Genomic DNA, 26,191 nt, shown 5'->3' on the forward strand with positions numbered 1-26,191 from the left:
TTGCATGTATCAGCAATTTTTCCTTTTTATTGCTGAGGAGTATTCCACAAAGTATTTTATTTTAACTGTAGGGTTATTTCAGAAGTGAATTCTGGGTCTAAGAGGATAAACAGTCCCCAGGCCCACGAGCAACATACAAGTGGGCATGTGCCTTAGTTTGCTAGGGCTGCTGAAACAAAGTACCACAGACTGGGTAGCTTAAACAACAGAAATTTATTGTCTCATAGTTTCTGGAGGCTGAAGTCTGAGATCAAAGTGTTGGCAGGGTTGGTTCCTCCTGAGGGCTGCGAGGAAGAGTCTGTTCCGTGCCACTCCCCTAGCTTCTGGGGTCTTGCTGGCAATCCTTGACATTCCTTGGTTTGCGGAAGCTTCGCCCCGATCTCTACCTTCATCTTCACATGGTGTCCTCCCTGTGTGCACGTCTGTGTCCTAATCCCGCCTTCTTATGAGGACATCAGTCACATTGGATTAGCGCCCACGCTCATGACCTCATCTCAACTAATTACATCTGCAACGACCCTACTTCCAAATAAGGTCACATTCTGAAGTCCTTGGATTCAACATATGAATTCTGGAGGAACACAGTTGAATCCATAACAAGCACGTTTCTCCACAAGGCTGCCAACCCTGGGTTTGGGCTGTTAAATTTTTTTTAATTGAATTTATTTATATATTTGGCCATACCACGTGGCATGCAGGATCTTAGTTCCCCGACCAGGTATCAAACCCAGACCCTCTGCAGTGGAAGTGTGGAGTCTTAACCACTGGACCGCTAGGGAAGTCCCTTAAACTGAATTTATTTATTTATTTTAAAAAATTTTATTTATTTGGTTGCACCGGGTCTTAGTTGCGGCAGGCAGGCTCCTTAGTTGTGGCTCCAGGTCTCCTTAGTTGCAGCTCGCCAGCTCCTTAGTTATGGCATGTGAACTCTTAGTTGCAGCCTGCATGTGGGATCCAGTTCCCCGACCAGGGATCGAACCTGGGCCCCCTACACTGGGAGCGTGGAGTCCTATCCACTGTGGCACCAGGGAAGTCCACCTATTGAATTTTTTTAAAAAATAAGTTTATTTATTTATTTACTTATGGCTACGTTGGGTGTTCGTTGCTGCGCGCGGTCTTTCTCTAGTTGCGGCGAGCAGGGGCTACTCTTCGTTGTGGTGTGCGGGCTTCTCATTGTGGTGGCTTCTCTTACTGCAGAGCACGGGCTCTAGGCACGTGGGCTTCAGTAGTTGTGGCACGTGGTCTCAGTAGTTGTGGCTCACGGGCTCTAGAGTGCAGGATCAGTAATTGTGGCGCACGAGCTTAGTTGCTCAGGGGCATGTGGGATCTTCCTGCACCAGGGCCCAAACCGGTGTCCCCTGCATTGGCAGGCAGATTCTTAACCACTGCGCCACCAGGGAAGTCCCCCCCATATTGAATTTAATACTTTAGTAGTTGCACCTACATTTCTAGCAAGGCTGTTTTTCTATGTGATGATTTACTGGGTCTTGTTTCTACCAAGCTGCCTGTTTATAAGTCCACTTGTCAAACACTTAATGAAGCAAGGCCTCCTATCAGTCACGATGAACTCATACACGCTCCCCACCAAGGAGCTCCGGTACCAGGGAAGGAATAAATTCTTCACCCAAATAACTCTAATGCCGGGTGGAAAGTGATTGGTGCCACTAGGAAATCTTCAGGCACATTCTTTAAACAGGACAAAGTGTTACGGGCCTTTAGAGAAGAGAACAATCTCTTCCCCCTGGGGTGGTTCTGGGAAGATGGGGCATTTGGACCAGACTCTGAAGCACAGGCCAAATTTGGAAAGTAAGTTCGGCCGCTCTGACTCCTCGGGATTGTAGAATGTTTGATCTGAAAGGGGCCTCAAAGGTAAGTTAGTTTCACTCTCTACTTGGTTCCCAAGCTCCCGGTCTCTAATTCATGGAAACCGAGGACTCTTATTAGCTGCATTTTTAAACAGATTTTGCTGCCACAGATGAGTGCTAAAAATGGAGGATCTGGATTTGGAGGGCAATCTCTGTTTATAGGCAGTTGCCTACCCTGAGGGAAGTCCAAATCACCCCGTCTTTATTCACAGTTGAGAACTTGTTCTCTGTAGAGGGCAGGATCTCAGCACAGGTGGAAATCTACTTGTTGGTTCAGCAGCTTCTGAGGAACAGCCCCAAAGAGCTTGTGTCACTCAACCTCCTGCTTAGAACGGGCTAGTGGCTCCCCCAGCCCCAACGTGATCAAACCTCTGCTTCATTCTGCCTGGCAGACCAGGCCCTTTAAGTTAGGGGGGCCCTGACTCATCCCCGCAATCTTGCCAACTGCCTGCCGTCCCAACTACCACCCTCTGCCTGCAGGAGGGCCCCTATCTGCAAATCCTTGTTTAAAATGGTAAAGAAGGCTTTATTCAAGGGGGTACCATCATGACAGGGAGAGGGACCACTGCAATGGTATTGTGTCATTGCGGGGAGAGAGATTGGGCTCGACTTTGAATACAAGAAGGAAAGTGGGAATCTATGGTCAAGCAGCAGGGTGGGGGTCAGCGGATGGAAAATTACTGAGGAAACATCAGGGGTGAGGAGGATTCTGGTGAAATGGACCTAACAGGATTCTTGCTAAAGGCAGGCCAGGATGGTCAGACATCACCTGGGGGATGGTGGCGGATGAGGAACCCGATTAGGTGTTGAGGGTGATCAAATATGGAGGGAGGGGGATTCTGGCTAAACGGACTCGGCAGGTTTCTTGCTAAAATTAGATAATACAGAGATGAACATGGAAGTCCAAAAGTTGGGGCCCAGCTGAAGAAGAGCTCAGAGGGGCCTAAGTTGACAAAGAAGACTCTCTGTCACCCTCTGTGTTCAGAGGCAGATGCATACTACATTACCTAAATGTGGTATGCATATGCTTTGAATGAACTGGAGATGACCCACTCGTGCTGTTGCCTCCAAATTAACTCATTTTGGTGTAGCCTTCAGAAATGGAATTTCCGTGCAGTTGAACTTCTTATAACTGGGTCATCAATTCAGAAGGCCATAGCTCAGAGACTGCCGTTTTAGAAATTAGGCTTGGGCATGTCCACACCCATGAAATTACACAAGGGAGCACAGGACATCCCTCCTTAGTTAGCTCTGAGTATCAGGGTGTGCTTGACACTGTACCACCCCAGCAGATGACAGAAATTAACTGCACGCAAAGCAGAGCAAATACTGTGATTATCATTCATGAGTTTCATTGTATATTTGATGCTCATTAAAGCAGACCGCACCTTTAAAATAAGAGTATACAGAAATCACAGTATGTCCATACACAATGGATGCTAGGTAGCTGGCAAAATGAATGGGACTATAAGAAACAAGAGGGTACAAAATATTGTTAAGCAAAAAAAAGCGAAGTGCTGAACATTTTCCACTTATGGGGAAAAGGCTATCTCTACATACACACAAGTATCCATATGTGTGCACTTATACATGAACAGCACTTTTCTAGAGGGACGTACTTAGTAGTGGCTTCCTCTGGGGTAGAGGCATTGAAGGTTTGGGGTAGGAGACTCACTTTTTGTTCTAAGCCTTTTGTATTGTTCGAATTTATTACTGTGTATATATACAGTATTGCCTTTTTAATTAAAATGTTTTTTTAAGTGTAACTTACACTTAAAAAAACATGTTACCAGTTTTATATATCAGTGCCCTGCCTTAAGATTTTGTGTGAAAATGTAAAGATTATGTTGGCAAAGAAGCTTGACAAATGCTGAGCTAGTCTAATTTCCTCCTGCTGCAGATGGGGAGCTGGAGACCAGAGAGGCTCTTTTTCTGCCCAGGCTCTTTCTGTCTGGAGAAAAGGCACCCAATTTTCTCTAAGTTTTTTATTCAGAGGGAAAAAAGGCAATGCTTGTCATAAAGGAGCTTACTGCTAAGGGAGGAATTTATAAGACATCTGGAGGTAGGGGATGTTGGGGACTGCCTGCTTGCAGGGTGACTCAAATCCTAAAATGCCACCCAGTCATCTTCATGTGAGGCCACCTTGAGACTGTCACCCCTGTCCCCTGCTTTCTTAGGAACATAAATCTTACCTCCCTCATTTGCAGTGGACTACTCTAATCAAGAATATTCCGGTCAGGGGCTTCCCTGGTGGCGCAGTGGTTGAGAATCCGCCTGCCGATGCAGGGGATGCGGGTTCGTGCCCCGGTCTGGGAAGATCCCACGTGCCGCGGAGCGGCTGGGCCCGTGAGCCATGGCCGCTGAGCCTGTGCGTCCGGAGCCTGCGCTCCGCAAAGGGAGAGGCCACAACAGTGAGAGGCCCGCGTACCAAAAAAAAAAAAAAAATATTCCGGTCAGGACTTCCCTGGTAGCTCAGTGGTTAAGAATCTGCCTGTCAAAGCAGGGGACATGGGTTCGAGCCCTGGTCTGGGAAGATCCCACATGCCGTGGTGCAACTAAGCCCCTGCTCCACAACTACTGAGCTTGCGCTCTAGAACCCGTGAGCCACAACTGCTGAGTCCATATGCCACAACTACTGAAGCCCGCTTGCTTAGAGCCTGTGCTCCACAACAAGAGAAGCCACTGCAGTGAGAAGTCTTCGCACCGCAACGAAGGGTAGCCCCCGCTCACCGCAGCTAGAGAAAGCCGGCGTGCAGAGACAAGACCCAACGTAGCCAAAAATCAATAAATAAGTTAATTAATTAAAAAAAAAAGAATATTCCAGTCAATTATACCACAATAAAGCTGAAATTTTTTTAAATTAAATTATTTTTAAAGATTATTCCTAACACAGGAAATTTCTGGTACTGGAGAGATGTTCAATAAATATTTACTGAATGAATGTAATCATCATGGAACCTGTAACTAATCAGGAGGGCTAATTTTTAGATGATTACTTTAAAACGTTAGAAAAAGCAAACAAAAGCTAAGCATAAAAGTATAAAAGAAAATCAACTATGATAAGAAGGACAAAAAAGAGCATTTCTTTGTAATGTAAGACATTTATTTTGGTTACAGTTTTAGTGTTTTAACACTGATTTGTGATAGAACAGACATTAAACTTACTTTCTTTTAAACCATTTTAATACCTTCCCCTTTTCTGTCCAGAAAATTCACACTTTCACAATCAAATTACCCTAAAAGCTGACAGGAGGTAAGTAAAGCTTCCAAACATGCTCTCCCGACCGGAGATGGCCTCTCTTTCCAATCAGGATAAAATCTTGACTTGGAAGGACCATCACTGTTGGCTCTTCAGTGATTTTTGTGCAGGTTTTATGGCAGAAAATTTCCTGCGAGAAAAGCTAATATCTTCACATTTTAAGATCAGTGCTTATTTCGATTAAAACATTAGCATCTTATCATTAACTTGTGACACAAAAGGCACCAACATTCCTTTTCTAAGCATCCATCACCGCAGGTGGAACACAGCGCCACCTGCTGGTCACCATATTGTTACACACCCTATAATTTCCAGATGGCGGTCAGTATCAATGCGGATTCTTAAAGAACCCTAGGGTGTCAGAGCCAAAAGGGGCCTTAGAGGTCTTCAAGTTGAGTCCCCTTGCTTGACAGATGCTGATTTCTGCTCTCCAGCTCACTCAGAGTGGCAGGGAAACAGACCAGCCTGCAGAAGGTGTACTGCTTTAGAATCTAGAAGAAAACCGTTTGGAGCTCTCATCTGGCCTAGATGGGGGTTTGCTAGTCAAAGAAAGAGATCAGGTCAGAGGAGGGGGTAGAGGCACCCTGAGTTCCTATCCCATCACTTCCCAGGGATAGAAAGCTATCGAGAAACAGCTTTCCACTCACAGCTGGGCATGTGTTGGCTCAAACAATAGAATTTGATTTTGAGGAGCTACATCTTGGGAAGTAAATACGGCATTTCTGGGACTAAAGACTATCAAGAAAACCCAAGTTATCAGCAAAAAAGTAGCCCCAGAGTGAAGGCATTAATTCTCCCCATGGCCTTTTCTCCAACATACCCCTAACAAAGAGTCCTTCAAGAGATCCTGGTCAGCCGGCCTAAGTAGCTGTGGCTGTCCTGTGCAGCGACCACTGCCTGGGCGTGGGAGGGGGAGCCAGCCCCAGCCCCTGCTACATGGTTCCTAGAAGAAGAGCCACACATTCTAACCCGGTTGGGGACCCACGCTTTTTACTTCCTTGTCCTGGAGCAGAGTCCCGCCGCCCCCAACACCACAGCCTGAAGAGCTGTCCTCTGGCCACGAAGCTAACTGGCTCTTGTGCACACGAGCTGGGTCACGGACATGCCCAGGGGCTCAATTCTTGGGGAGGAGTGTAGTATGAGAGAAAGAATTCAGCTTCAGAGAGCAGCCAACCTGAAATCTCGCCTCAGCTCTGCCTTAGAGCTGGGCAGCCCTGAGCACTACGCCCCTTCTCACTCTGAACCCCAGTTCCTTTCCTGAAAGGTAACAATACATGAATAAGCCCTACCAAGTTAATAGGTTATTGTGAGGGTCAAGACAGATTAAGTGCGCGAGTTATCTGAGCACTGTGAGGGACATAGTGGAGAGGGTGGTCGTTTCACTTAGGTGGGTCTATTGGGGCAGCCTCGTAGCTGAAAAAGAAGACAGATTCTAGTTTGTTCGGGGCTGCTGAGGTCACAAAGCAAAGGGGACATCCAGGCTGTGGAGGTGCTGCTTCTGCCAAGACAGAGACCATTACACCTGGGTGTGAAGCCGAGGCACACCTGCTTCTCCTCAACCTAGCTGGAAGCTTCTGGTCGACTCTGGAAAAGGCACATTCCGCACCTCCATACAGTAATAATGCTGCCTGAATGGAAACTTAAAACTGAATTTTAAATATTCAACAAAAGTCCCTGATATTTCCTTTCAGGTAAGACTCCTTTGCAGATCCTTGCAAGCGATCCTACCACCAAGTCAGGCTTCTGGGAGCTTGATACACCCACCAGAACAACACCCTGCATATATTTGGTGCTCAAAAAAAAAAAAAAAAAAGGTTAATTCCACAAACTTTTATCAGACATCTATGGGTTAAGCGCTGGGGGCAGAGCTGAGGACCACCTCTCTGCCATTAGGGAACCTGAAGGTGACAGCACTGCATCGCTTGCCCTGATGACAATCTTGTCAAGTGCTAACAAGACCGTGTTCAAAACAAAACTCCTATATTCTGACAAACGTGCGCACACGCACACGTGTGTGAGTGCTTGTGCGTTCCGACATCATCCTAAAAAAGTCCTTACAGAGGCTGTTTCTTTTTGTTTGCTCTACCACCAGTGAAGGCTCCATTTGGACGTTCCGCCATGTTTCCTTTCTGCCTGGTTGAGTCATTTTTGCTGCCAAGGCTCCTGGACCTTTTCTGGCAGCAGAGAGCTGTGAACTACCTGTGAGTGGGCAGGATGTGAGCCCGGGCCCGTTCATCCCCTTGCCTGGCCAGCCACTGGCTGTGTTGCTCTCTCTCTCTCTCTCTCTCTCTCAGACACACACACACACACACACACACACACAGATACGCACACGCGCGCACGTGCACGCACGTGCTATAATTGACCAGCTTCCTCCTCCTGCTCTTGGAATAGTAACCGAGACAAAAAGCAGTGAGCACAAGTGGCTTGGGCCCGCCAACACTATAATTCAGGACAAAACCCTTGTAATTCTCCAAATGGTGGGGTTTTTAAATAGGCTGGACTTCAACACCCTGTTTTCTAAAAAAGAAAAATAAAACCCTGCCCAGGGCATCGTTCTTCTAACCGACTAAGTGACCTCTGAGAGCCGGGTACCCCAAAGAGGTGGATTCTGAACTCAAGCCTTCCAGGAGTCACATTTTTTTTAAACGATTCATTTTGGAGAGAGTCCTCCAGGGGCACATGTGCCCACTCAAAGGCTTCTCTGTTTCGGTATCTTTAATCCTAAGGAAATCATTAAAATGCAGTCTCTTCACGGGGATTTCCACCCACGGACAACCGACCCTGAGCCAACTTCAGACCTCACGACGGGCCTCTGCCTACGAGCAGGGTGTGGACAGCTGTGAGGAGACAGGGGAGACAGACACGGTGGGGGGAGAGGGGCCCGCGTTTGCATAGTTCCTTTGCAGGGCTGGGGTCCCCACTCAGGGGAGGGCCCAGGGGTGAAGGGTGGGGAGGCGGGGAGGGGCCCCTGTGAGCGTCTCAGGCCTTACACTTCCACACACCTCTCGCCCTGGGTCATCCAGGAGAAGCACGCCCGTCACAGGCCTGCCCCCCCCCCCCTCTGCGCCCCCTCCTCAGGGGGAGGGCATCACAAACTGCAGGCACAGGACACACCGCGGAGCACGAATGGCCTCCTCAGCAAGCTTCTTTACATGCTCCCCAGGGGGAAAGTGGCCCAGGGCTGTGTTGGGACAGACTTGTGGGCAAGTGCCTGGTGATGCTGGGAACAGGGTACACTGTGTTTCCTAAACATGGCAGCTTGGGACACCACAACCAGGGTGCCTCCCTCCATCCGCCCTCTAGAGAAGAGGCAGTGAGGGCACCCTAGAGTTTCAATTTCCCCTCCTTGACTAGTCTGTCATTGAGCTGGCAGAGCTGGGCCAGGAAACCATCGTTGGGGCCGATCTCACGGTTCTGCCTGACAATGCTCAGGGCAGACTTGACATCCATCTTCTGACGCATCATGAGATATGCGATGACGAGAGTCGGGGAGCGGCTGTAACCCTCACGGCAGTGGACGAGCACTCGGCCTGTGAAAGATGGGGACACAATGAGCTGGGGCTCTCCTGTCACACCTCGACTCCAGTCAAAACCCTTCCAGCTGGGCTTCCCTGGTGGCGCAGTGGTTGAGAATCCGCCTGCCGAAGCAGGGGACACGGGTTCGTGCCCTGGTCCGGGAAGATCCCACGTGCCGCGGAGCGGCTGGGCCCGTGAGCCATGGCCGCTGAGCCTGCGCGTCTGGGGCCTGTGCTTCGCAGCAGGAGAGGCCACAACAGTGAGAGGCCCGCATATCACAAAAAATTAAAAAAAAAAAAAAAAAAAAAAACCCTTCCAGGAAATACAAATGAAAATTATAACGCAAGGCCATTGTGCGCCCACCAGGATGGCTAAGATGAAAAAGATAAACACCAAACACACAGCATTGGTGAGGATGTGGAGCAGCTAGGACTTTGGTCTGTGGCTGGGGGACAGGGTGTAAACTGGCGCACAGCTTCGGAAAGCCATGTGGATCTACTCAAGCTGAACACATGCGTTCCCCAGGGCCTGGCAGTTCCATCCCAGACCCGTGGCCGGCAGGAATGCACGCACACGTCTGCTAAAAGACTGCAGGCAGCACTGTTCACAATAGCCCCAAGCTGGAAACTCCCAAAGGCCCGTCAACGGCAGAGTAGATAAATACTAAGTATGAGCAATCTCCAACTTCCCAGATACAACATGGAGGAAACACACAAACAGGATGTGTAGGATCCCGCAGGGTAGAAGAGCCAGGGGACTCCCCTGGTGGTCCAGTGGTTAGGACTCCGCGCTGCCACCGCAGGGGAACTAAGATCCCGCGCGCCGCAAAGTGTGGCCAAGGACAAAAACAAAACTTTAACAGCGACAAAAATGAGCCAGCAAAACTGAACTATGCTGTTAGAAGTCTGGATACTGGTGTGCGAGGCGGGGGATGGGACACTGGGACGGAATACGTAGGGGGGTCTCTGGGGTGCTGGTCACGCTCTGTTTCTTGATCTGGGGGCTGGTACATGGGTGTGTACAGTGCACTGATACACTGTGATGTGGGTACTTCTCTAGGTGCATCTTCTCTTTCAAGCAAAAGCAAAATATGACAACCACCCAAATGTCCGTCAACAGGTAAATGGATAAACAAACTGTGGTATGTCCATCCAACAGAAGACCACTCAGCATTAAAAGGGCATTCCTGCTACGTGCAACAGCGCGGAAGAAACTCAAAATAATTATGCTGAGTGAAAGAGGCCAGACCAAAAATGCGGACATACCGTGCAACTTCATTTATATGAAAGTCTACAAAATGTACACTAATGTCTAGTGATAGAAAGCAGATCAGTGGTTGCTTAGGAACAGAGGGAAGAGAGGGGCGGAAGGGAGAGGTCACAAAGGGACACGAGGGAAATCTGCGGGGTGATGGATAAGCTCATGATCTTGGTTGTGGTCATGGCTTCACAGATGTATACATATGTCAAAACTTACCAAACTCAACTATGTGTAGTTTACTGAATGTCAATTATGCCGCAACAAAGCCATTTAAAAAATAAAAGGTACGTGCGTGTCAAATTAAAAACACAAGAAATCAAAAGAAACACGCAAACAAAAACACCCTCTCGTGGTCCCCCAAATGTCCCACGAGGCTCTGCTAAATCTGCCCCTCCCCCCACCACTGATGTAATCCCCTCCTCCCTCTCCTCCCTCCCTCCAGCCGGCTGGCGACACAAGCCTACCCCCCATACTCCTCCATCCCCTTCTCCCTGCTTTGGTCCCCCCACCCCCTGACGGGCCACATATCTTTTTCACTTGTTTGCTGTCATCTTCCCCCAAAACGTAAGCTCCACGAGGGCAGGGATGTCCATCTGTTTTGCTCCCTGCTGCATCCCCAGCATTGGGTGAAGGAAGGAAGGGATGGTCAGCAGAGGTCAGAGGCATTGGCAACAAGGTTCTTGTAGCCTGAGCTACAAGCCTCGGCTTCTCTTATCCCCACCCCCTCCTCACACAGAGCGCTCAGATCAGGTCCTTGTCACCTCCCACCTCTGCCCCCTCACCTCCAAACTGAGCTCTCGCTCTATCTTCACCACCACCAACACACACTCCAGCTGGAGGGAGCTTTCTAAAATATAAACGTGACCTGCCACCATTAGCCGGCTAGTCTAGTCTCCAAGGTGTGACTTACCGGGCCAACCGTCCAGGGCCCCGACACCTTTCCAGGCTTTTTCTCACCTCTGTGCTTTTGCACATGTTGTTCCGTCTACCTGGAACATCTTCTCCCTCTTGGCTACTTGGCAAACTCCTGCTCATACCTTAAGACCCCAGCTCAAGTATTTCCTTTGTCAGCATCGGGACTTAGAACCCAAATCTTTGAAGTCATGTGAATCTGGGTTTAAATTTTAACTTGCTGGTTGTGATGGTTAAACGTGTCAACTTGGCTTGTCTATGATGCCCAGTTGCTTGGTGAAACACTAGTCTCGAAGAGATTTTGTAGATGTAATGAATACCTTCCATCAGTTGACTTTAAATAAAAGAGATCACCCTTGAGAAGATGGGTGGGCCTCATCCAATCAGTTAAAGATCTTAAGAGCAAAAAATTGAGGCTTCCTGGAGAAGGAATTCTACCTCCACAAGTCCTGTCCGAGTTTCCAGCTGCCAGTCTGCCTGACAGATTTCAGATTTGCCAGCCCCTATGATTACCTGAGCCAATTCTCTGAAATAAATAATAGCTATATTCTGTTGGTTCTGTTTTTCTGGAAAACCCTGGCCAATACACTGGTTATTACTCTATGACCCACCTAAGCCCACTGTGCCTCAGTTTCCTTGTCTGTGCTAATAGTACTCATGGCACAAGGTGGTTGGAAGATTAAAAGAAGCGACACATAAAACCCTTAGGCTTGGGCTTCCCTGGTGGCGCGGTGGTTGGGAGTCCGCCTGCTGATGCGGGGGGCGCGGGTTCGTGCCCCGGTCCGGGGGGATCCCGCGTGCCGCGGGGCGGCTGGGCCCGTGGGCCATGGCCGCTGGGCCTGCGCGTCCGGAGCCAAAAAAAAAAAAAAAAAAAAAACCCTTAGGCTAGGGACTTACCTGGGGGCGCAGTGGTTAAGAATCTGCCTGCCAATGCAGGGGACATGGGTTCGATCCCTGGTCCGGGAAGATCCCACATGCCGCGGAGCAACTAAGCCCGTGCACCACAACTACTGAGCCTGCACTCTAGAGCCCACGAGCCACAACTACTGAGCCCGCGTGCCACAACTACTGAAGCTCGCGCACCTAGAGCCCGTACTCCACAACGAGAAGCCACCGCAATGAGAAGCTTGCGCACCGCAACGAAGAGTAGCCCCCGCTCGCCACAACTAGAGAATGCCCATGCGCAGCAATGAAGACCCAACGCAGCCAAATAAATTAATTAAAAAAAAAAAAGACTTAGGCTAGTGCCTGGCAGATGGGAACATTCAATAAATAAATATTAGCCAACAATACAAGTCCTCTGCTGGCACCTGGTACGTCCTCTTCTACAGCAGCCTGGCTCTGTGTTAGTGTTGGCCACACAAAGACCGACCCTCCTCTGCCTGAGTGTGAGTTCCTTAAGGGTGAGGACTGTGGGGTACTGATTGTAGATGCTCTACAATCTCCAGCATACAGTAGGTGCTCAATAAATATTTGCTGACCAGTTGAGTGAATGAATACCCACCAACACCTCCACACGGGCATTATTCTGAAGGAAATCTGCTGGCCCAGAATCAGAGTGTCTTCTGTTCCCATTACCCTATCCCCAAAACATAACCCTATTTTCCCAATGCTGATGAGCAGGAATGGGGAGTCCTCCACTTTCCAGCCCATTCACTCTCTGGCCAGTGGACCCAAAGTATTCAGAGTGGGGCTTTCCCTGCCCCCGACCTGGCAATGGGACCCTCTGCAGAGCAGCTGCCTCACCACCTGGAACCAGGAGCGGACTCAGCATGACCAGGGCTCATAGAGCCAGTGCAGAAGGGGAGGGTTCAAAGCCCATCCTTCCAGGCCCCACCCAGATGCCACCTCCTCCACGAAGCCTCCCTTGATCTTCCCAGATGGAAGTGACTGCTTCCTTCTCTGAGTGCCCCTGGCCACTCCCCTCCTCTCCCCTCTCCAAAGTGATGGGACCCCAGCTCTCCCAAGCCCGGCACAGTGTTGGAGGCCAGCGCATTTCTGTTGACTCACTTGGCCAGTGAATCCTGGAAGTATTTACACTGGGCATAAGAACCCTAGGAATTCCTTTTGGTCACTGGTTCAGTAATCCAGTGTACCTGCCATGTGCCTGATCTATGTCAGGTGCTAGGGAGACCAAACAAGGGTCACAGCGGACCCAGCCTGGAAGAGAGGACACTATGCCCAGGACTCAAGCACGAGGTGGAGTCTGCCAGAGGACAGGGCAGGGAGAGGCAGAGAGAGCCTTCCAGACTAATGACCCAACCCACGCAGGCTAAGGCAGGAGGTCACACAAAGTCAGGGTATGTTCCTAGTTGTATGGAAAGAGGAAACCATCAGAGAACTCTAAGTTCCCTGAATGGATGACCAGTCAATACACAGGAAGAACGAAATCCATCCCCTTAACTGGGCCCCTCATTCTCGTCTATACAGGAGCTCAGAACAGCCGCAGAGGAGGTGGGTGAGGTGTACAAGGCCGTGGAGGACCACGAAGGGCCTAATGATAAAGTCTGCAGATTCCCCAGGCAATAAAACTTCCCTTCTGGGCCCCAGACGTGTGCTAACCAGCGGCTAGTGAACTCTGTTCCCTGAAAATCATTCCAGTGGGGAGGCTGCTGGGACAAGAAGCATCAGGGTAGCAGAGACAGGCTAGAATCAGGAGAACAGAGCTGATGATGCCTCAGTGGGGGGTCACTCCCCCTGGGAAGGTTTGGGGTGGGGAGGAAGGAAGAGGCTGGAGGAAGCGGCAGGAAGGTAAAGGCAGTTGCTGAGAGAAACAAGCTAAAAGCAGAAAGGGCAAGCGGCCCGGCCTGCTCAGCTGCTGTCTACCCTCGGGCCTTCTAGGATTTCTCTCTGGCACGGCTCGCCCGACTGCCAGCACCTCAGCAGCTCTGCTTCAGTCTTACCTTATATTTGGGAGTTGCAGGAAGCATTTAAAAGCTGGGCCAAAGTTTGCTGACTTTGGGCCTAAGCCAATCATCACTGCCCCCCGCCCCCTTGCCAGGTATTCATATGACCCAACTGTGGCCAGTGAGATGTGAGGGGGGCTCCACTGGGGGGTTTCTAGGGAATGTTTCACTTGCTCTTAAGAAAAGAGAGAAACATGAGGAAGAGACGGCTGCCTCATCTTTTGCTGCACTTTGTCCTGTTGGGAGGTGGTAACCAGATCTGCCGCAGCCGTCTTGGGACCATCAGGGGAGTCCCCAACACTAAGGGTGGCAGAAGAGTCCTGAAGCTACCACAGAGCTGCTGAATCAACAAGCCCTGGAGCCTCAGGATTTCTTATCACGGAAGATAATAGACCTTCATTATTGCAGCTATCTGAACGTGGGGAGGGGCTGGCAACGGACTCTCAGCCAAAGTCAGATCAAACACAAGGACCCCGGGGCTGCTACTGTGTGATGGGTTTGTACATCTTGTGTAATGTGAAGCCACTTGACGGACAGCCAGGTGAGCAGAGAGAGACCCGAGGCTCTCAGTCATTCAACACAAGAGACAGGAAACAACAGGTTTTCCAAGAAGAGGCCTGTCGTGGGCCCGTTTTCTAGAGAAAGTCCAGTCAAAGGTGCCTCCCATAGTTTCCTGGGTGGCCCCAGGTCCCTTACCGTTCTTCTGAGCCAAGGCCTGGTCGATGAAGTCCGCCGCCTTTTCAAAGTAGGCGCTGAGGTTGAACTCCTGTGTGTCGTTGGCCTTGATGCCCAGGTAGGTGATGCCAGAGTCCTTGTAGAAGTTGGCACCGGTGTTGACGTGCATGAAGGACCTGCCCTCAGCCGCATTCAGGACGTGGGTGATGCCCAGCTTCTGCAGCCTGGGGATGTCTTGAGCCACAGACCTGGACGGGAGACAGCGGCAGGGGGATGATCTACTGACCACCCGGCAGCCCTCGGGGGAGAAAGATGGAGAAGATCCTAAGCCTCTTGGCCCGGCAAGCACCCTCCATGCTCTGGCCCCTGACTACTTCTCCAGCCCCAGCTTATGACCCTCCGCCCTCACTCCAGCCAGATCTAATTACCTGCCCCAAATAGCCTGGGCACTTTCATGCCCACGCTGCTCCCCCCGCCTGGAATGCCCTTCTCCACCATCTTCGTGGAAACGTACCCTCTCATTTCTCACCACCCTTGGCAGTATTTCCTGATCTCCCCTCCATTCAGCATTGTGCTCCTTATACTGTGGTGGTGGTATCACCACGGGGCTAAAACTGGGCTCTGGAGCCAGACTGCCCGGGTCTGATTCCAGCCCTGCCACTTACCAGCCAGACAACCTTGAACAAGCCACTAAACCTTTCTGTGCCTCAGTTTCCTTATCTGTAAAATGGGGGTGATAACAGTACCCACCCCTGGGGCTGCTCTGAATGTCAAATGAGCTGTTCTCTAGACAGAACCTGACACCGTGGTCACTGCCACTATCCTAATGCTTGATTGTGCTTATTTGTTTAGATGTCCAGGCTGTGAGCTCCTTGAGGGAGGAACCATGCCTACTTCATGTCTGTATGCCCAGCACGTGCTATGGAACCTGGCACACAGTAGGTGCTGAATATGTGGTGAATCAGTGAAGAATGAAATCAGCACATCCCAGGCAGCCTTCTTCCTTGGATTCTAAAGTGCAGCAACCCTCTCCCATCCCCCAGAGGGATCCTTTCTGCCATAGTCCACTAGCCACGTCTCTGAAGCCCTCTTGGGTGAGTAAGCACTTGGAGAGCAAGTGGCCTCAACAGAACTCTGGGGGTTACAAAACATTCGATCTGAATGGTCAAAGGGCTCCTTTATTTCATCTCACAACAACATCCCAATTCAAACAGCAGTTTATACTTTACAGAATGCCTTCTCCTGCATGATCTTGTTTGCCTGTCACAGCAGCCCGGGGAGGAAGGACAGAGCTTAAGCTCTGGCCCGACATGACAGCGGAAGGATGTACATATGCTCACATGGGCTGCTGCGCAGCAGGGCTGGGAGGAGGCCTCCTTTCTCCTGACACCAGCCCTGCTGTCTTCCTCCTCACCCTGCCTCTCATGCCCGTATCAACTGCAAATCTCAAGAGGCAGAAAACGTGGCTCAACCAGGCTCCTCTCTGCCCTGTGAGCCCTGATCAGGAGCCCTGATTTTCTTAAGGCGCTCCCAACTGTGGGCGGGGTTGGGGGGGAATCGGTACTCAGTCCATCCTCCCTGCTGAGCGCCCCCCACACCCCTGGCTATGTCAAGGGCAGATTCACTTGAGGGCAGATTTACTTGTTCACAACCTTAGTTTCCACTTGGGAAGTGGTGACAGCCCAATGTGCCAAGCCGCCCAAGAGAGCAGGTTTCCGAGAAGGCCAAGGCCACTTGCTGCTTGGGTGGCTGGAGAGGGGCTTATCCTCAGAACTTGGCAATTATCGAGGCCTTTGGCTGAGATTCTGGGACCCTGTTTTAGCTATCATGACACTGCACACAATTGTAAAGCAGTGGCTCATTAAAAAGGCACTAAAATAACTAACTTTGAAGAGTCACTACCATTCATCTTCCTTCTCTAAGTCAACATTCAACAACTTGACCATTATCACTGTCACCAGTACTGTGAATACTTGTTCAACATCTGTCACATAGTGATACTCCAAGTGGTGAATGAGTGTTGGATGGATGAGACCAGCCCCCATGAGGCCCAGCCTGCCTTCCAGACCCCCTAGCTCCGTGATGACCCCCATTTCTGTGGCAGTCCTTGGCAGACTAAGCATCAGGTCCTAGTGCAGGACCTGGGATACAGACAAGAACAAGACATTGACCCTATCCTCACAATCCCTAAAGTGCTCTGGGCCATCATTTCTTCCTGTGCAAAAGGAGAGAACCGGATTAGACATGCAGTCCCTGGGTCCATGGAGCTTAGGGCCTTGGTAACTGGGTCTCAAAAAATCCAACCTGGGCTTCCCTGGTGGCGCAGTGGTTGAGAATCCGCCTGCCGATGCAGGGGACACGGGTTCGTGCCCCGGTCCGCGAAGATCCCACATGCCGCGGAGCGGCTGGGCCCGTGAGCCATGGCCGCTGAGCCTGTGCGTCCGGAGCCTGTGCTCCGCAACGGGAGGGGCCACAACAGCGAGAGGCCCGCGTACCACAAAAAAAAAAAAAAAAAAAAAAAAAAAAAAATCCAACCTGCACCCTCCCAAGGCTGTACAGGCATGGGAATCTATTTTTTTGCTTTTGGCTGGTATTTCAGCACCTCTCTGAATGGTTAACACTGGTTTTCTCCTGCTGCTGAGAAATTCTTACTGGTAGTTTGACTAAAAGAAAATTAGAAAATCAATTTGGTAAGAATTCCTCAGTGATAAATAATAAATGCATTTCCTGATGGTGAGAAGGTCGGCAGCCTTTTCTAAGTGATGGCTCAGGTCCTTAGGGGGGTTATCATTGGATCGTTCTAGAATTCTAGATAAATCAAACCCTAACTGGAAGGCAGGGGGAAGAGCGAGGAAGCCCGGGCCCATGTTTCTGGACCCCTAGTTTGCAATATTTCAATTCCCACATCTGGGCCTGCCCTGCCCGGAAAGTTCCACGCCCGAATTGTGACGTCATCCCGTTGCCATGGCAGCGAAGACAGACATTCCGCGGTGACCTCACTGCAGAACCAGGCAGCTGTCACATGACAAGCGGGCCGGAGACCGGCCGGGTGACAGAGGGCCACCTGTTAAGTGAACATGGTAGCCCCGACACCGCCCAAGGCCGAGCCCCTAGAGGGTTGTGGCTTCGGGCCTGACGCCGGGCTGCCCGAGCTGCGCCCGGGTCTCCGCCACCCAGCAAGGGGAAGAACAGAGCTGGGGCGGGGCGGGGTTCAGCCCCTCCGCCCTAAGCACGAGGGTGGGCGGTAACTCCAGCCCCCGCCCAGCCCCCGCCTTGGCTTCCGGGGGAACGACCCCGCCCTGTCTCCCCCCACCCGCGCCCGCCGACGCCCCCACCCCCAGCCCTCGGGTGGGCGGGGCACCCCGGGGAGGGGCCGTTGGGGTGTCTCGGGGCCCGGGAGCGGCGACTCACGCGTTGCCCACGTAGATCCTGGGGGTGACCTCGTTGCAGGGCTGGCTCGGGAGGCTGTAGCAGCCGCTGCCGTCCGACAGCAGGTCGTTGAGATCCTGCACCGAGAGCTCAAACGGGCCCGACATGGCGGCGGCAGGGCCCTGCACGCCGGGGTAGCAGCAAGCTAAGGGAAAGCGGCCGGGTCAGCTGGGCGGGGGCTCCGGAGCCGGGACCCGCCCCGTCCCGCCCCGGAGGCGGGCCCGCCGGGCGCGGGAAGCGGCGGAGCACCAGCGGCCAGGCGCGCTCCGCTCCCGGGAAGTATGCGCGCCGCCAGGCGGACGCGGGGGAAGACCTCTGGGCCTGAGTTAGGGGGCTGAGATGCCGCTACTCCGGAGGTTTGGGGGGGCCCTCTTCCCACCCCCCGTTAAGGCATGGAAGTGCAGTAACTTCACTGGACTAAATGCAGGGCGCAATAAAAGTTTCTCTTGATCGGGGTACACCCTAGTGTCGCTGAATTTTCTCAGGATTACAGGGACACCCAGGTTCCGTTTGTGAGCTCTCCCTGCTGCGGACCAGCAGCGTTGGCATCACCCGGGAGCTGGTCAGAAATGCAGAATCTCCGCCCCAGCTCAGACCTGCTGTGTGAGAATGTGCATTTTATACACCCCACTGGGGATCCCTACGAAGGTTAAAGTTTGAGAAGCCCAACTCTGGGGCACATTTCTTCCAGCCTTCAGTGAGAGTTGGCATCGTGCTTAAAGCTTGGGCTGTATGCAAGCAAGCATGGCATTCTGGCCCTGGGCAATGACAACCTCTCTGAGCCCGTTTACTGAAAAAAATGAGGGTAATAACAGCACCTAACTCCCAGGGTTGTTTGAAAGATTAACATGCCAGGAAAGCACCCAGCTCTACATAGTGAGCACTGGATAGGCGTTCTCCCTCTCTTCATCAGCAAACGTGTAGCGCACTCACTAGGTGCTACACCCTGTGCTAGTGTGGACATGAATCCCGCTCCTTTGCAGACCTTCCTGGAGCAGCTGCCAGCTCACTATGAGCCACACGATGTCAGCAACTCATCATTTACTGAGGTCCAACTGCCATCAAAAGACCGTCTCTGTCCTCCACTGCCATGAAAATGGCAGATCCCCCCACCTCTCCAAAAAGCACCTGTGGTCCTGGGAATTCAGGAAACCCACGTCCTGAGCCCAGTTCTGCCACGAACTTGTTCTACAGCAGTTTGGCTGTTGCTCTGGACTTCAGTTTCCTCATCAAATTATCACTAAGGTCTTTTACTTCTGCAAACAGCTGTAGTCTCACACCTTCAGGGAAACCATTGCAGTGGAGACTAAACTTATAGCCCAAGGTGTGTAACCAAGGCTGCATTTCTCCCCACTCCCACCCCGTGCCTTCCCACCCCTCCCAGACACCACACCTTTTCCTGCTGCTGTTGGTGGCACCTGCATTCCAGACAGCTGGGAAAGCTTCTGAGCCTCCGCCCTCACCTTGACTGGGTTAGCTCTCAAAAGAGAAGGCCAGGGACGGCCAGGCATGCTCTGGGGCTCCTCCTTCTTCCGGGGGAACCTGTCCCTGATGTCATAACTGGGTACTATGACAGCCCCTCATGGGGACAGCTAAGTACCTCACAGAGGAACCTGGGTGCCTCATTTCTGAAGGGAGACTAGGAAGAGAAGATGAACAATTTCGTGGATTATCTAGCCTACCCTGTAATCGTCTCTAATCATAGACAGTGCACATCATTCAGGAAGAAACTGGACTTTGGCCACTACGTATTTCATATGAATAGAATACAAATAGGTACGTGGGGCAATTTGAACTGGACACTGCAATTAGGGTTCTGGAAGGGCCCACCTTAGAGAGATTGACAGTAAACCAGACTAGTACATGGCTTTGCAAATTTATCTTCCACCAGGGAGTTCATTTGATGGATATGCTCACTTAAACTCTTTAAGGCCAAAGTAAGGTAGACAGAGGATAGGACTTCAGCATCCAGTAGCCAGGCTAGTTGTACGGGGATAGGGTGGGAGAGAGGTTTCTTTCATTAGATTTGAAGGATATTTATGTCTGTAAGTTTTATTTTTCACAGCCCTCACCATTCTCTCATGTCTGCTCAAAACTCTCCAAAAGATGTCAGTTTGGGAAAGTCAACTAAACCAAAATTCCTGAACTGGATTAGTTCAGAACTCAAACTTGTAATGTTTTAATCAGGGCCATTGTCTAGAATGTGAGCGGATTTTCTAAGGCTACTAAGAGGACACCTGTGATGTAACATTGCTCTCTTTCCCCCCTCTCTAGTGAAGCCTACTGTTGATACCAAGCCTCCAGTGGTGTACCCACATCACATTTTAAAACTGAACAAACTGCAGGTACTTGTTCCTGCCATGATTGATTTTATCTATGTCCTAAAGAGGGCCAGTTTCCCAGAGCCTTCTAAATTCCCACCTCACCAAAGATTCATTCATCCTCTCCTCCCCATACACACCACCCCTGGATTCCTCAGCTTCTCTCCCAGTCTCCACTGTGGCCCCCCAATGTGCCCCTTTCGCACAATCCCAGAGGAGGGGGACGCTCAGCCATTGTGTGATGGAGCAGCATGTAGCAATGACGTCACCATGATGGGGTGGGGTTTCTCACCAGGATGAACAAAAGAGAATCGACAAAATCGAATACGAAAACAAGCAACTGTGTCAGAAAATTGCCGACGCCCACCGCGGCCCCGCCAAGGTGGATTGCTGGAACGAATATGTTTCTAAGAGGTAGTGTTCTTTCTCTTCATTTCATTTTCCAAAAGTCAAAATTGGCTTCACCCTTGTTGGGTTTTAGTGCCAGAGGAATACTTAAGGGAAGTTATCTTGAGGGATAACCAAAGAGACCAAAGCTAACCCAAAACCACCCCAAACAGGGACCTTTCTCTAGCGTTAAAGAGCTTTTTTTCCCTCTAAGAGACTCTTCAGAGTCCTATTCAGAGTTTGTCACAAGAAAGCACTTTTGTAAAATGGTGACCATATAGCTGGGATTCCAGCACTCTTAAAATTGTTTCCGCAAATATTTCCTGAACTACCACGTGCTAAGCACCAGGACTATAGAGGTGAAATGAGAAGTATATTTCCTAACTCCAAAGAACCCAATGTCAGTTAAGGGGGACATTTATGTAAAGAGTTATGCAGTGTGATCAGGGCTACAAAAGGAGTGTATGCAGGGAAAGAAGAGTGTTGTGTGTGTGTGTCTCTGTGTGTGTGTGTGTGTGTGTGTGTGTGTGTAGGGTGGGGGGGGGGAGTGTCAAGAAGTCTTTCCTAATCCTTGTATTCTGAGATTGAGTTGAAAGCTGCGGGGAGTGAGGTGAACCAAAACTTGTCATCAGCCATTTGTGATTTATCTATAGGCAAGACCTTCATCCTCTGAACCAGAGATTCTCAATCCTGGTTTCACATAATAATGCCTGGGAAGCTTTTGCAAAATGCCAATGCCCAAGCTCCATCCCAGACCAATAAAGTAGAATTGTCTAGTAGGCAGCGGGGCTGAGAACCACTGATCTTAATCTGAAAAGGCTTTGCACGTTTCCCAGAGTGTGGTCTGGTTCAACAGGTGTACAGTGCCTCAGGGCTCTGCGGGACAGCTGGTTCCCTGCACTTTGGCAGCCTGGATTTATGACATCACGACTTCATCTCCCCCACTCCCATCCAGGAGGAGAACTTCATTCTTCACACATGTTGGGACTTTGTATTTTTCAGCTTAAACAGAGAAACAAGGAACCGGGAGCTAGTGAGAATCACCATGGAAAACCAGGGCATTCTGAAGAGGCTTGGTGATTGCAAACCCCACTATGACCGCAGGTCGCTGGAGTTAGACTGGCAGGCACGTGGGTACTCTGTGATATTCCTATGCACGCACAGTTTGCGTTCAGAGTAGAGCCAATCTCAGGAGAGACCCCTAAGCGGCTGAGGGTGAAATCATGAGAAATGCAACAATCGTTGAAAGAAAAACTACCCAGAGCCTACAACGCTAACAACAGGAGCAAACCATCCACCAGCTTGGTAGCAAAGCCATTATGCTCCTTGGTAGCAAAGCCATTATGTGTCAGCTTCAGAGAATATCTGGTAGCAACTTCCCTCATCCCTTAATTCATTCAGGCTGAATGGACAAGCAAAGGGGATGAGGGTATACAATTCAGTATGTGGTTGATTTGCTTCATTTAGGAATGGCTCTTCAAGAAGGAAAAAAAAAAAAGCCATCTGCAGTGCTTTTATAAACTCCCACTCCCTGGCTTTGGTCTGGAAGCCTTTTCTAAGCCATTCGTAGGATTTAGAACTTCAACTTTCACATCAGCACCCTGGCATTGACATAAATCTTTCTGATTCTTTTCCTTCAAGAATTCAAGGCGCTATATCAGAAATACAACCAAATATCTCCTCTCCTGAGATGAATAGGTATGTCTTCACACGGCTGCTCTTTATTAGAGAACACGGTGATCACAGTTGATGCCAAAGTCCTAAAAACCGTGTAGATGGAGAACGAGGGGTCCAACTAAGGGGTGGAGTTTGCTCTTCTGTAATATTGATTGGCCATTCAGTCAGGGACTAGAGCTCTGTCTTTGTTTCCTCTCTGCATACAAGTAGGAAATGACTGCCTTTTGTCACCAGCTCTGAGGGGTTATGTGAGTCTAAGGGGAAGTGATTTGTTTCAATAAGACATAAACAGGAGGTCTTGTGGCTTTAATATTATGCTAAACTTATATTACAGATCTCTGTCACTGTTCAAAAGTAACATTGTGTTGGCATTTTGTATTACTTCATATTATTAGTAAGTTTCCCTGCTCCGCCACTGCCCCTGGGGAGAAGGATAAATGGACACTCAAGCTTTCCAGAGAACAGTTCTGTATAATTGATGGCTCTCCATTTCTCTCCCTGTCCTCTCCCTGAATACAAGGTTACTCACCATGGAATAGACAAGAGGAGGCCCTAGGATTTCTTAGCTGCTTAGGATTTCAAGACACTCCTAAGTGGCTAGGAGGCTCCTCCTAGGAGGCTACAATAAAGCTTGGAACATAAAATGAGTAAGTTACATTTAAAGTACCCAAAGGCTTTAAGTCCCATCCCCAAATGGAGACAGAATGGGGCAGGCAGAAGGAAAGATGCAACAAGCATTTTTATGGGGGGCTATGAAAAGTTTTAATGAGAGAGAGAAAGAGACAACTTTTTAAAACATACACCATCACCACCACCCCGGGGGGAGAGAATAGGTGGGGTGTGATGGTCCAGCCACAAGTTCAGCTCTGTCAAAATGGAAAACAAAAGCATATAAACACATGACAAGACAGTGCTGCATGTCTTCTGTAATTGGTCTAATTATTTTGAAAGAGAGTAGATCTTATATGTTCTTATCACAAATAAATAAATGTTTTATTTTTAAATAATTAGATTTACAGGAAATTGCAAATAAATATACGGTGGGGCCTCCTGCACCCTTCACCCAGCTTCCCCCAATGTTAACATCTTGTGTAAATACAGTACAGTATCAATCCAGGAAGTTGACTTTGCTACAATCTATAGAGCATATATAAATTCACAATTATACATGCACTCATTTGTATGTAGGTGTATAGCTAGTTTTATGTAACTAGCATGTCTAGTTTTGTGTAAGTACAACCACATTCGAGACAGTTAACTGGAAATACTCTACTGTACTACCCCCTTTTGGCCATAGCCTCCCTCTTCCTCCAGCCCTAAACCCTGGCAATCACTAATCTGTTTTCCATCTCTGTAATTATGCTGTTTCATGAGTGTTACATAAATGGGGTCATGCAGTATGTATCCATTCTTTTCAGATTGGCTTTTTTCATTCCATATAATTTCCTTGAGGTTCATCCAGGTTGTGTATACCAATAGTTCATTCCTTTTTATTGCTGAGTAGTATTCCACGGTAGGAATGTACCACAGTTTATGAATGTACCATTCACCTATTGCAGGACATTTGGGTAGTTTCTAGTTTTTTGACTGTTTTGAATAAAGCTGCTGTGAACTTTTGTGCACAAGTTTCTGCATGAAAATAAGTTTGATTTCTCTGGAATAAATGCCCAAGAGTGTATTTGTGGGGTTGTATGTATGATAAGTCCACTTTAAAAGAAACTGTAAAGCTATTTCCAGAGTGGCTGTACCATTTACATTGCCACCAGCAATGGATGAGTGAGCCACTTTTTCCACATCCTCAACAGCATTTGATGTTACCACCATTTTTAATTTTAGGCATTATAACATGTGTGCAGTAACATTTCGTGTGGTTTTAACTTGCATTTCTCTAATTAATGAAGCTGAACATCTTTCATATGCTTACTTGCTATCTGTATATCCTCTTTGGTAAAATATTGGTGCATTTGCCCATTTTATAATTAGATTGTTTTTTTAATTGAATTTTGAGGGTTTTTTACATTTTCTAGATCCAGGCCCTTTGTTGGATATGTGATCTGCAAAATATTTTTTCTGTAATTTATCTTTTCATCTTTCACAGAGCAAAGCATTTTAATTTTTTTTTTTTTTTTTTTTTTTTTTTTCGGTACGCGGGCCTCTCACCGCTGCGGCCTCTCCCGTTGCGGAGCACAGGCTCCGGACGCGCAGGCTCAGAGGCCATGGCTCACGGGCCCAGCCGCTCCGCGTCATGTGGGATCCTCCCGGACCGGGGCACGAACCCGCGTCCCCTGCATCGGCAGGCGGACTCTCAACCACTGCGCCACCAGGGAAGCCCCAAAGCATTTTAATTTTGATGACATTCAATTTATCAATGGTGAAACTGTTCTGTATCCTGATTCTCTCATATCAATATCCTGGCTGTGATATTGTGTATAGTTTTGTAAGGTGCTACTACCTGGGGAAACTGGGTAAAGGGTACACAGGATCTCTCTGTATTATTTCTTTCACACATGTCAATCTACAATTATCTCAAAATAAAACGTTTAAAGAAAAAAATCAATATGTCCAAATGTAAATTCATTTTTAAACTGGTTCCATTTCATCTCAGTTTGAGGAACCATTCTTCTAGACATCCAGCTGCGAAGTCTGGCAGTCATCCTTTACTCCCTCTCTTTCATCCCTTCCTCCTTCCTGCATACTTTTAATCTACCAGTCCTGCTTCTCAGTCTTTGTATGTGCTATTGCCCATTTCAGGCGCTTGTGATTTACAACCGGTATTATTAATGCAAAAATATGCCCATATCACTTTCCAGCTTAATACCTTCAATGATTTGCCATTCCTTCCAGAATGAGCTACACTTCTTAATATGGCCCCCCTCAATCCTGTTCCTCCTGTCTTGGAAGCCTCTATCAACAGGAATTCTTAGTTCAAGCAACAGAAATTGACTTTGAGTAGTGAAATAATTTAGTGAAAGAATATGAAATAGTTAACAGTATTTGCTAGAAAACTGCAGAACCCAGCTCCAAGCGGCACATCAAGGGACAACGCCCCAAGTCTTGCTGTAGAACTGATCTGTGGCACTGTGGCTAGCACAGCGGCCCTTGCTCTATCTAGAACTGTATCTTGCTGACCTGCTAGTGCTGCCTCTGAAAAGTCTTCATTGTCCCTGCCATTTTGTGTCACTGTCTCCAATTCCAAGTCAGTGAAGGTGTATCTGATTGGTGTAACTTAGATCATATATGCCCATTCCTTATCTGCAAGGGAGGTTGGGAGAATGAGTATCTGCCTTTTTCCAATGCTGGACATGGGTTCTTGCTTCTCATTCTTACCAGAATAGGAAATTTCCCCCCAGTTAGAATGAGGCTCAGATACTAGAATTTCACAAAAGTGACAAAAGTCTGCAAACTCATATCTCATCCTTCCTTGCCTTTTTTAAACTAACAGAAGACATGTTTTCTTCTCATCCCATTCATCTGTTGTCCCCTCTAGCTGGAAAATCCATAGTTCTATGTCTTTACCTGGAAAACACCTATACATTATTTATACAAGAGAGTCCGTTCTCTAGGAAGTTTCCATGAACTGCTCAGGTTATATTAGGTATTCTTTTAAATGTTTGGAGATTTTCCTGTTGTCCTTCTGTTATTGATTTCTAGCTTGAGTCCATTATGGTCAGAGAACATACTCTATATTTCCAATTCTTTTAAAATTTATTAATATGGCCTATCTAGGTGAATATTTCATGGACATTTGAAAAGAATGTATATTGTGCTGGTGTTGGGGGAAGCGTTTTATAACGTCAATTAGATCCTGTTGGTTGATGGTGTTCAGTTCTTTTATACGCTGGATAACTTTCTGTTCTAGTTCTATCAATTGCTGAGAGTAGGGTGTTGAATTCCCCAATTATAACTGTAGATTTGTCTATTTCAACTTTTAGCTCTATCAGTTTTTGCTTCATGTATCTTATTTATTTATTTTTAAAGCAA

The 26,191-nt window shown here is 48.9% G+C and overlaps 2 protein-coding genes across 3 annotated transcripts; one reads left to right on the plus strand and one right to left on the minus strand.

The window, feature by feature from the left end:
- Window positions 1-4,946: 4,946 nt before the first annotated feature.
- Window positions 4,947-18,084, minus strand: DUSP3 (dual specificity phosphatase 3). 2 transcript variants are annotated; one of them, XM_059048315.2, is made up of 3 exons: window positions 17,808-18,084; window positions 14,418-14,644; window positions 4,947-8,657 (listed from the first exon to the last, which is right to left on the minus strand). In XM_059048315.2, exons 1-3 carry the CDS (start codon window positions 17,930-17,932, stop codon window positions 8,452-8,454), a joined length of 558 nt encoding a protein of 185 aa, XP_058904298.1. In that variant the 5' UTR covers window positions 17,933-18,084; the 3' UTR covers window positions 4,947-8,451. The 2 variants fall into 2 exon arrangements, with proteins under 2 accessions (XP_058904298.1, XP_066876841.1); XM_067020740.1 differs by lacking the exon at window positions 17,808-18,084 and adding an exon at window positions 15,621-15,659 and having other exon boundaries at window positions 14,418-14,694.
- Window positions 18,085-19,477: 1,393 nt separating this feature from the next.
- On the plus strand, window positions 19,478-22,802 carry CFAP97D1 (CFAP97 domain containing 1). The gene is made up of 6 exons (XM_059048319.2): window positions 19,478-19,601; window positions 20,100-20,170; window positions 20,442-20,560; window positions 21,536-21,659; window positions 22,175-22,231; window positions 22,731-22,802. The coding sequence occupies exons 1-5, from the start codon at window positions 19,478-19,480 to the stop codon at window positions 22,220-22,222; spliced, it is 486 nt and encodes a 161-aa protein (XP_058904302.2). The 3' UTR covers window positions 22,223-22,231; window positions 22,731-22,802.
- Window positions 22,803-26,191: the final 3,389 nt, after the last annotated feature.

The sequence above is a fragment of the Kogia breviceps genome, chromosome 19, assembly GCF_026419965.1.
Source record: "Kogia breviceps isolate mKogBre1 chromosome 19, mKogBre1 haplotype 1, whole genome shotgun sequence".
Classification (NCBI taxonomy): Eukaryota; Metazoa; Chordata; class Mammalia; order Artiodactyla; family Physeteridae; genus Kogia; species Kogia breviceps.